Raw genomic sequence first — 10,547 nt, 5'->3', positions numbered from 1 at the left:
CACCTTTGGTCCTGGATCGGCTGTTTGCAAGGCAAACACCGCTGTGCTATCTCTCCAGCCCCAGAATCAGGTTTTCTACCTCTACTGAGACTCATGAACAGAGCTTCCCTGGACTTCTAAAGGGCCCCAGAACCCCAAGTTACCAGAGAGGAATGTAGCTAGATTCTTCACCCTGATTTTGGGGGCCCACAGTTGGTGAAGCTCAGGGATTACTCCTGGCTCTGCTTGGGGATTGAACCAGGCTAGACACAGGCAAAGCAAACGCCCTCCCTGCTGTGCTATGGCTCTGAACCCTTCACCCAGATTTTTTAAAACCATCCTATGGTCCCAAACTAAACGTTAGGCTGTGGGACAGTGCTGAAGGAAAGGATCACCAAAGAGCCTCGGGACAGCCAGAGGGACACACCTACCTGCAACCCCATCTTAGCCCCAGACTTCCCCTTCAGTGGGGGTTTGGGGTGGACCCTGATTCCCCCGAAAATTGCAGAAGGGCGATGGGGCCTGCAGATCAAGACTCCCTGACCCCAACGCACCCAGCCAAGCTGGACAGAACCACCAGGGAGGGAGGAGGGCCCTCCTTCACCAGAATTCTTCCTGTCCTCTCTGCCCTCTGCGGTCCCTACGGGGGTGGAAATTCGGAACAACACCCCGGTGTCCTTAATGATACCCTGGGACCCATTTCCCAGGCCATGTGAGCGCAGAGGGTGCCTGGCTGGAAGGAAAGGGGGGCTCCCCACCCCGTGCAAAGAAACCCTTCTGAGCCGAGCCGGGAAGGCGGAGGATTTTGGGGCGGGGGGGCAGGAGCCAGCTCCAGCTCTGCTGGAAGCGCCGCGTCCGCCCCCTCGGGCGGGCGGCCGAGCTGCAAATACCGGGGGCGGCTCCGAGTCGGTTCCCCGGCGCGCGAAGGGCGCGCACAGACGCGCACGCCCCACCCCGCGCCCCCCCGGGGGTGCCATCCCGCGCCGCCCAGACACCCCGAACCCGACCCACGCCCCGGCGGTGGCCGTGCGGGGTGCAAGGGGAGGGCCGGGCGACAGGCGCGTCGCCCCCACCCCGCCCAGCCCCGCCGCCCGCCCGCCCGCCCGCCCGCCTGCCTTGTTCTCTCCAGAATTGGCTCCAGACTCGGGGACTGGGGATTTGGGGCGGAATTTTTGGATTTTTTTTTTTTTTTGAACATTTTTTTTTCCAGCCGACCACATCCCCGCCTCCCCGCACATATACCCTGAACACACACGCACACACACACACAGAGACACAGACACACACACACGCGCGCACAATCACACCCCGGGCGCGCACAGCCAGACACGCCACGCGCCGGCCCTTGGCGCGCCCCAGCCCTGCCCGCCGCGCACGCAGCCGGCCCCGCGCCCCGCGCCCCGCACCGCCCGGCCCGGCCCAGCCCAGCCCGGTCCAGCCCGGAGCAGCTCATGGAGAAAGTGCCCGGAGAGATGGAGGAGCTGTCCGAGGCGGAGAGGAAGGCGGTGCAAGCGACGTGGGCCCGGCTCTATGCCAACCGCGAGGACGTGGGGGTGGCCATCCTGGTGAGGTAGGTGCCGCCCAGGGCGCACGGCAGGGGCTCCGGGGTCCGTCCCCGGGGCTTGGAGCCTTGGGACCAGCTCCCACCCACACCCCCTGCTCCCCAGCTGCGACCGACAGACCCACCGACCCACCGATCCACTGGGCCAGCCCTGGGTGCAGGCAGCGCGCGCGGGATGTGTTGGGGTGGGCTGGGTGAAGGGGCGCTGCCCGCCTTGGAAGGAACAGCTCTAGCCGCTCCTCTCTGCCCCGGGGTGCGGTGGGGTGGGGGGTACCTAGGTGTTAGTCCAGCCCCGCGGTCCTCAGCAGCGCCCCTCACCACCCTGCCAAGCTGTTTTACCCTTCGCACAGGGGCCACTGGGGGCTCCCCTATTGCAGAGACAGGGAAACTGAGGCACAGCCGAGCAGGGGAGGCAGAGCTAAGCAGGGAGCAGCGGAATCTTCAGCTCAGCCCACTTCTCCAGTCAAAGGCTTGTTTTGTTGTTTTCTTAAGCTCAAGCAAGCCCAGAGCAGAATTGGGGAGCAGAATCAGACTGCCCAGACCTCCGCTCCTTCTAGCTCTGGCACCCACGGGATAATGAGGTGCACCCAGGCAGGCGGGGAGCAGGACTCGAGGGATCCCCAGGGACCTAGGGTGCAATCCCTGCCGACTTGGGGGGAGAGACGCCCACTGATGAGGCCCTCAGAAGTCCTGCGCTCAGAGGTCATTCTGACACGTGCCCACAGGGCCCCCCAGAACCTCGAGGTTCTCAGTTATCCCCACACACCCACACACACCGAGGTGCACCCTCGCCGGTTTTCCCTGAAGTCCCTGAGGCCCGCCAGTGAGTAGCAGCAGTCTGCTGGGAGAGAGTGGAGCTCACCCCCTCTCTCCTGGGGGTGCAGAAGATGGGGCACCCCCGTGGAAAGGACACAGCTGCAGGGCACCCCCATGTCCCCGTTGCCTCCTCCTCCTCCTCTCCCTCCTGCCTCTGCCAAGACTGGAACCTGCCCAGCTCCCCATCCTCATTCCAACTTAAAAACAGATTTTCGGAGGCAAAAGAGCGAAAGGCACTTTTGAGGACTTGGAGTTGGAGGAGGATCTGTGGAAGAGAAGGAGGAGGCAGGAGGTGGGGGGGCTGGGGGGGAAGGTGGGGGTCTTGGACAGGATTTCGAATCCCAAGGAGGCAGTTGTGAGGGCAAAGAACAGCTTTGCTGTGGGCGCCTACAGAGCTGAACCCGAGGCCTGGAGCAGCGGGCAAGCCCCCCAAACTGTGTGCTGCCCCTGCAAGGGGGAAACCTTGGCATGGCACCTCACCCTAGGGAGTACACACTTCACCCCAAGAAACAGAGGTAGAGTTTGCAGGACGCTGGCGATTTTCTGTCCCAACTTCTGTTGTGAGCGAGGGAGGCAATATGGGGGTCCCCAGGATTCAGGGTGCAGGGAGGGCAGGTCCTGGTGCAGGCATTTTCCAGCCTCTTTCTGCACCTCGAGGTCAATTCTGAGCCAGACACGCAAATGCATACACACACACACTTAGACACACAGAGCACACACTCCCAAACCCATGCACACACTCACATGTTCTCACACCCACGAACACATAGACCACACACACACATTCACACCAAACACACTCACATGCTCTCACACAAAGTCATAAAAATTCTCTCACACACAAACACTCACACAGACTCACACACTCTCTCTCTCTCTCTCTCTCTCTCTCTCTCTCTCTCTCTCTCTCTCTCTCTCTTCTCTCTCTAGCAGCCGGGGAAGCAATCGGAGGTGAGGTGGCCGCATGTGACCCCACACCCCCTCGGGTGCAGGAGGAGTAGGGGAACACCGAGACGTGGGGGGAGCCCTGGTGTCACTTCAACACCTTCCCCCTCACACTCGCAGATATTTCAGATTCTCTGGGAAGCCTTAGCAGAGACGCGGCTCCCAGCAGAGACGCTCAGGGGGGTGCAGGAGGCAGCGCAGGGTGGGGGCCCAGCATCCCCAGGAGGAAGGAACAGAGTGTGGCCCTGGACCCCCCGTGGATGGGAAGCAGAGTGTCCTGGATTGTCCCTTCCTGGGAAGTGCTTCTTGGGGTCTCCCAGCCCACTAGTATCCTATAAGCAGCTGCCTCCCCACTTCCTGACCCTCACTGCCCAGAGGGGCTCCTGTCAGGATTTGGGGGTTCGCAGGACATGGGGGTCACACAGGATGGACTTGCTACATGTCCCACCTCCTTCAAAAGACAGCTCAGAGCAGGGATCAGAGGGCACGAGCTCCCTGAAGTCTGAGAGGTCTTGGGGGGCAGTGGGCAGGGGACTGCACTCTTCTGCAAGCAGAACTGAGAGCTGTCAGCCCCAGTTAGCCTTGGTCTCAGAGGGGGGCCCTCCCTCCAGCACCCCCATAGCACCTGGCCTGGTCACTCATCTGCTGGAGGCTGACCGGGGCCAGCTGCTTCTCTGTGTCTGTACATGAAGAGGAATCTCTCCCTTTCTGTGTCTTTACGTATTTTGGGGTGCCACACTCAGGGGGCTCACCTTAGCTCTGCATTCAGGGATCATTCCTGGGAAGGTTCATGGAACACTCTGGGGTGCTGGGGATCAAACTCAGGTTAACCATGTGCAAGGCAAGCGCCCTCCCAGCTGTGCTCTGGCTCCAGCCCCAATCTTCACACCGCTCTCTACTTCTAGGCTGGTGGGATGGTACAGAATGCCTGGGGGTAGCCGTGGGTGCAGGGGAGGGGCGGCTGGCCTGGGGGTACACTCAGAGAGAGCTAGTCTGATGGTGGAGCTGGAGAAGTGAAGGGAAAGAGAGACTGTCTGAGCCCCAGGTGCTGCTGAGCAGGAAACATTTAGACCTGAGTGGGAGTGGAGTCTGGATTGAGGTCAGAGGCCCAGTGTCCAAATAGGGGGCCTGGTGGCAGGCAGGAGGGGGCCTTTAGACCCAGATGCTGGGCCTGGTTCTTGGGAGAACTTAGGAAGAGGAGCCCACATAGGGAGACATTATGCCAGACAGAGGGTGATGTTTGCCTGGAAATACCTGCTGGGCCCACTTGTTCTGGGCCAAATGAATGGGGCTTAGGCTCACATATGACCAATGGGGACAGGAGGTCAAAGTCAGGTGCCTACCCTGCAGACTTCGGGGACCTGGGCACAGACCTGGTTCTCATGTGGCTCCCAGACAGACAGACAGACAGACAGACAGACAGACAGACAGACAGACAAGGGTGGAAAGAATGGCAGCGAGGCGTGTGGTGAACACCAGGGCAGAGAAGGATGCCGAATCTGGGCACCCTTAGGCGCTGGGAGGCTGGCTAGTGGGAAAAAGGAATGGGACCCCACAGCTCAGGGAAGGGTCATCGGGGTTCAGGAGCAAAACAGTCCACTGTGGGGGTGGGTAGGGTGGCAGAGAAGCGGCCTTGGTGGCCAGTGAGATGATGCACTGTCTGCATGGTCCAGTGGACACTGGAAAAGGAGTCCTGGTGGTGGTGGGGGCGGCATCACAGGCAGGAACCTGGACTAGATTGGCAGGACGTAGAGTGCACAGACAGTGGATTGATGGACAAACAGATAGAGCTCAGCACATGCCCCGGGCTGTTCTTTGTCATCTCAGCCAGGCCTGTCAGCAGAGCTCCGCCCCCCCCACCCCCCCCCCAGCCTCTCTCCCTCTCACCCTCTCCTGGATTCCTCCAGTTCTGACCCCATGTCAGCCACTCCCTGGGCCAGGGGACCAAGCCTTGAGGGTTTCCTTACACTGCCAGGGCACCAGAGAGGGTTCGAGAGGCAGGTTCCCAACCTGGGTTTGATTCCCAGCATCCCATAGGGGTCCCCCCCCCAGACCCCCGAGCCTGCCAGCAGTGATTCCTAAGCGCAGAGCCAGAAGTCAGAAGCAACTCCTGAGCACCGTTTCTTGTGTGTGACCCCAAAACAAAACAAAGGGCAGGTGCCGCACCCCACACAGGATCCTGGGGTTCCATCAGCACTGCTGGGAGTGGCCCCCAAGCTGGAAAGAAGCAGAGATGATTCCTGATGCCCAGGGTGGGACTGGCTGTCCTCTGGGGGAGTGGAGGAGGCCCACAAGACCCCCCACATCCCCACCCTCCCCCACCAGGTTCTTTGTGAACTTCCCGTCGGCCAAGCAGTACTTCAGCCAGTTCGAGCACATGGAGGCACCCCTCGAGATGGAGCGCAGCCCCCAGCTGCGGAAGCACGCGTGCCGGGTCATGGGCGCCCTCAACACGGTGGTAGAGAATTTGCACGACCCCGAGAAGGTCTCGGCCGTGCTGGCGCTGGTGGGCAAGGCACATGCGCTCAAGCACAAGGTGGAGCCCGTGTACTTCAAGGTGCCTGTTGATGGGGCGACGTGGGGGGCTGGGGGCTAGGTGCTGGGGTTTTGGTTGTGCTAGGGAACAGGGATGCTGGGGGTTCTGAGGGCTGGGGGGGCTGGGTGCTGGGGGGCCTGGGGTGGGGTTCTGGGGTTTCTGGGGTGCTGGGGAGTTGAGGGCTGGGGTTCTGGGGGGGCTGGGGGCTGGAGTATTGGGAGTGCTAGGAGGTACTGGAGGATTGGGGGTGCTAGGTGTTGAGGGCTGGGGGCTGGGATTTTGGGGGTTCTGGGAGTTGAGGGCAGGAGTATTGGGGGGGCAGGAGTGCTGAGGTGCTGAAGGGTTGGGGGCTGAAAGTCTGGAGGGTTGAGGACTGGAGGCCTGGGGTTTCTGGGAGTGCTGGGGGTTTGAGAGCTGGGGTGTTGGAGTTCGGGGGGCTGGGAACACTAGAGGCTCCCCAGACTCTGACAGCCCCCTTCTGCCCCCCTCCCAGATCCTCTCTGGGGTCATTCTGGACGTGATCGCCGAGGAGTTTGCCAACGACTTCCCGGCCGAGACGCAGCGCGCGTGGGCCAAGCTGCGTGGTCTCATATGCAGCCATGTGACGGCCGCCTACAAGGAAGTGGGCTGGGTGCAGCAGGTCCCCGGCGTGGCCACGTGAGGAGGGGTGAGGGTGGGCCGGGATGCCCCCTTTCCATGCTTACAACCCACCCGTTCCATTCCTGGAGCCCCAACACCCCTGCCTTTGCCCTCCATCAACAATGGGGTCGCAGGAGTGTGCAGAGCACGGAGACCCAGGCTGCCAAGCAGAAGGCAGGATCCTGGAGGGAAAATGAGGGCCTGCGGAGACAGGGCCTGGAGCTCGAGGTCCAGGAGGGGCCGCATGTCCTATGCCCCTTTTCCTGGTTTGGCAGGGACTGACCTCAGAGGTTGGAGGGTGGCCAAGAGTCTGAGCTGCTGGGAACACTCGGGGCCCCCAGGCCCCCAAGGGGCTACTAGTTGGGGCCTGAATGGAAGGGATAGCAATGAAAGGGATAGGATGGGAGTGAGGTCAGCCAGCGGCCCAGCCTGCCGGCATGGAGGTCCTTTCCCAGGAAAAAGGCGGGCGCCTCCTTGGCGCTCTCCACTGTGCCGGGGAGCTGTGGGACCCCAGCTTTCAGCCTCCTGGAAGGACAGCACCCAGCTCTCAACCTCACCCCTCTGCGTCTCCCTCTCCAGCTGCACCTAACCTCTGCAGCCTAGATGCACACAGCTGGGCCCACTGGAGGCCACGGAAGGGACTTTCACACCCTGGAGCCAGAGTGGCTGCAAAGCTGTGGGTGCCTAGGGCTGGTAGGGAGCAGAGAAAAGAGGGGGGGCCCTGCCCTCCTGCCCGCAGTCAAGGTCAAAGATGACTTTGTTTACAGCCAGGAGACAAGACTTCCTGCTTCTCAGAAAAGGGCTTTTTTTTTTTTTTTTTTTCCAGGGCCTAGGGACTGACAGCTGGACTCAAATCAGAAACACATGATCCCCAACCCGCCTGTCTCCTGGCCCCCACAGGACCCCTGAGACACCCTTTGCGCCAAGTCCCAAACATTGAGACACCCCCACTCTCCCCCTAAGCACACCCCAGCTGCTCCCCGTCAGTGGCTTTCTGGAGAGAGATGGATTCAAGGGGCTCTGCCTTTGGGTCCCATGGGCCTGCCCACAGCTAATCTTTCTATGGGTGCCCCCCCACCCTCCCTCAGCATCCTGTGGAGTGCAGTGGGCTGGGAGGGCGGGGTGCTCCGAGAGCAGGATTCTAGAAACTTCTCCAGCTCAACTTATCAGGCATTTCAGGCCAGAAGCCACTGTTTATTGAACTGTCTCTGCCGAACAGCGGGGGCGTGTGTGCATTTTTGTGGGTGGGGGAGTGGGAAGATTGGGGGCCCAGAGGGGTTCCCAGACTGGCCAACTCGAGAGGGCCGGGTCTGAGAAGTCCTGGGAGCAGAGCCCCATGTGGGTGGGCCGGTGGGTGTGCCGGGCTCTTGGCTATCTGGGCTCAGAGACCCCACACGGTCTCCCTATAGGAGGCCACGACCTACAGGCTTCAGCCATCATCCCTTGGCCCTGCTCCTGAACCCCAACACACTCCTCCCAGGCATCCCTGCTGCCCCAAGTAACCTGTCCCCTTACGTCGTCTTGTTTCGTCCACAGCCCCCCTGCCACGCTGCCTGCCTCGGGCCCGTAGGACGCCCCTCTCCTCCCCACCCTGCAGCACCACGAGCAGCAGGTCACTGTTTCTGGGTGCCGAGGACAGTGGAGGAGCCCGACTCGCTGTGGCCGCAGCCCCCCGGAAGCCGCCGGGAGGTGGCAGTGGAGCCTGGATGGTCACCCGGCCTGGGTGGCCTGTGGGGCGGGGAACCCCCTTCTTAGCTTTTCTACACACCGTTAGAGACTTAGCTGAGTGGCCGGCAGAACGGGGCGGGTCTGGGGGCCCCCTAGAGTGACAGCCCTGTCCCCCACTGCCTGGCCCGCATGCCCCTCCGAACCCTCAGCCAGCTAGTCTAGATCCAAGCTATATCGTCTATACGTGCATAATCCTCAGCACCCGCCAGTCCCCCCACACCCTTACAAGGGCGCTGCTCCCACATCTGAGCAGGGAACAGGCCGTGTCTGGGGGCCCCACATGAGCACTGAGAAGATCAGGGCATCTGGGCAGGGCTGGGTCCCCCAGCTTAGCAGCCCAGCCCGACCCTTTCTCGGACCAACTCCTCACTTCCTGTCTTCCCAAACCCAAAGGACCTGACTTCTAGCTCAGAGAGTTCCTGCCAGGGCCCCAAGTGGGCCAGGACAGATGGGGGAGGGGGTGAATTTCAGACAAGGGGGCCAGGATGGAGAGGGAGGGGCAAGATGGATAGAGAGAGAAAGTCATATGAGGGCCAGGATGGACAGAGAGACCAGACAGCCAAGAGGGACAGAGAGGCCAGGACCAGAGCCAGAATGGACAGGGAGGGGCAGGATGGAACAAGAGAGGTCAGACAAGGGCCAGGATGGACAGAGAGATCAGACAGCCAGGACTGACAGACAGAGGACAGGACATGACAGATGGGGGGCCAGGGCATGCACTTCTGGGCGGATGCTACAGGAGGGGACAAAGTCTGGCCTCCCATCCCAGCTGCCTTGGCCCAGAGACACCCCTGGATGCATAGATGAGGTCCAGGCTGCAGTGAAAGGGGGAATCCCTCCTGTTCCTGGATTTTGTGGGGTGCAGGGAAGACATACTGGCCAGCTCTGTGGGGGTAATTGTCTCTGGACACCTCTTATTCGCCCCTGCCCCATAAACAACCCCCCAGGATGTCATTGCTGTGACCCAACTGTGCCCTGGCCCCTGGCCCCTACTGGTCTGTCCTGTAATTGCCACATTCTTGAGCAGACCTTGCCCCCCATTAAACAAGACTCTTGGCTTTCCTGGCCCCCATCTCTGTCCCCTTCCTGATGTAGGGCTCCTGTGACCCAGACCTCAGCCTCGGCTGGTCCTGAACTCCACTGAGGTGGGGGTTACCTGCTTCTTGGGGCTGGAAGAGGGGTGTGGGAGGTGTTTATGGCTGATTCTAGAACTTTCTTTGGCAAGAAGAAAAGTGAGGGTGGACTCAGCCCGGGTCCCTCAACGCTCTCCTGGGCACAGACACCCCCCCCACAGGGACACTGCAGGCCTCAAGTCTGCCCTCATCAACCATGGAGCCTTCCTTGAGCTCTCAGTGCCCCCCTCATTTCCCAAGCCCGCTTCTCCCCACAGCCAGGGCCTGGCCTGCCCCCTCCCACACACGCCATTGCGTCATCTGTCTCAACACCCCCAAGGGGACCTGGAGGTCAGCACCCCTCTTCCCTAGTGTGCAGAAAGAGCAGGAAGCCGCTTTCCCTCTGGGGGGACTCTGAGGTCTGGGAAGATGAGCTCACAGGAAAGCCAAGCTGGATCGAAATCCGGGGAACAAACAGAGTTCAGTCTTAGAAAGCAGCACCACCGAGGCCAGGAGCCAAAAGGCAAATGCAGGGAAGCAAGGACGGGAGTGGGGGCCCCCACTTGGCACCCAAGCTGTCCTGGCCACATGCCTGGGGCAACCAGGACAACTTGAGCCAGACCCTCATGGTGTTAACAGTGCAAAGGGCCTCAGAGCATGAGTGAGAGAAGGAGGAAAGATGGGCAGGGGTGGGGGGTGGGTGTGGAAAGATGAGGTGACAGGCGATGGGGGTCCAGGAGAGGGATGGTAACAGCAGCCCAGGAGATGGGGGGTTCTGTGCTGGCCGCCCTGGGGGGGAAACGGGGGACCCCAGGAGCAAGAAGAAACATTTCTAGACTGCCCCAGACTTGAGCAAGGCTGAACCCTCGATTCAAATCGAGAATCACTTTGCACTGTGTGGTCCTGCTTCCCCCACTCCCCCTGCAGAATCAGGATATTTGGTAATGGCCACATGCACCCAAAATCTGAGCTCAGGATGCTTTAGCGGGAAAGTGGGGGTGGCGTGGGGGCAGGCCCAGAAAGCAGGGAGGCTGCAGGCGGGGAGAGCGCCGCAGTGCCTGGGGTTTGGCTGGTTCCCTACCGACACTCAGGGACAGCCTTGTCGCAGCCGAGCAATTGGGTCAGCCCCCCTGGCGCGCTCGTTGGGGGCGGGAGGCGGCGACGGAGGTCCCTCAGCACCCCTGCTGCACGAGGCGGGAGCTGCACCCCGGAGCATCACTCCACTGGGGGG

General features: G+C 61.3%; 1 protein-coding gene across 1 annotated transcript; it reads left to right on the top strand.

Moving 5' to 3' along the window:
- Positions 1-1,268: 1,268 nt before the first annotated feature.
- On the top strand, positions 1,269-9,087 carry CYGB (cytoglobin). Its single transcript, XM_049782692.1, has 4 exons — positions 1,269-1,549; positions 5,627-5,858; positions 6,331-6,494; positions 8,013-9,087. Exons 1-4 carry the CDS (start codon positions 1,431-1,433, stop codon positions 8,044-8,046), a joined length of 549 nt encoding a protein of 182 aa, XP_049638649.1. The 5' UTR covers positions 1,269-1,430; the 3' UTR covers positions 8,047-9,087.
- The last annotated feature ends 1,460 nt before the right edge of the window (positions 9,088-10,547 follow it).

This window comes from Suncus etruscus, chromosome 1 (assembly GCF_024139225.1).
Source record: "Suncus etruscus isolate mSunEtr1 chromosome 1, mSunEtr1.pri.cur, whole genome shotgun sequence".
Classification (NCBI taxonomy): Eukaryota; Metazoa; Chordata; class Mammalia; order Eulipotyphla; family Soricidae; genus Suncus; species Suncus etruscus.
The sequence above is the reverse complement of the archived record's forward strand: the minus strand, read 5'-3'. Positions and strand labels throughout refer to the sequence as shown.

Bases quoted from the DNA above. Each gene is read 5' to 3' on its own strand.
- CYGB (XM_049782692.1), top strand. From the start codon at position 1,431: ATGGAGAAAGTGCCCGGAGAGATGGAGGAGCTGTCCGAGGCGGAGAGG. The intron at 5,859-6,330 runs GTGCCTGTTGAT...CCCCCCTCCCAG, and splicing joins TGGAGCCCGTGTACTTCAAG to ATCCTCTCTGGGGTCATTCT. The intron at 6,495-8,012 runs GTGAGGAGGGGT...TTTCGTCCACAG, and splicing joins CAGGTCCCCGGCGTGGCCAC to CCCCCCTGCCACGCTGCCTG.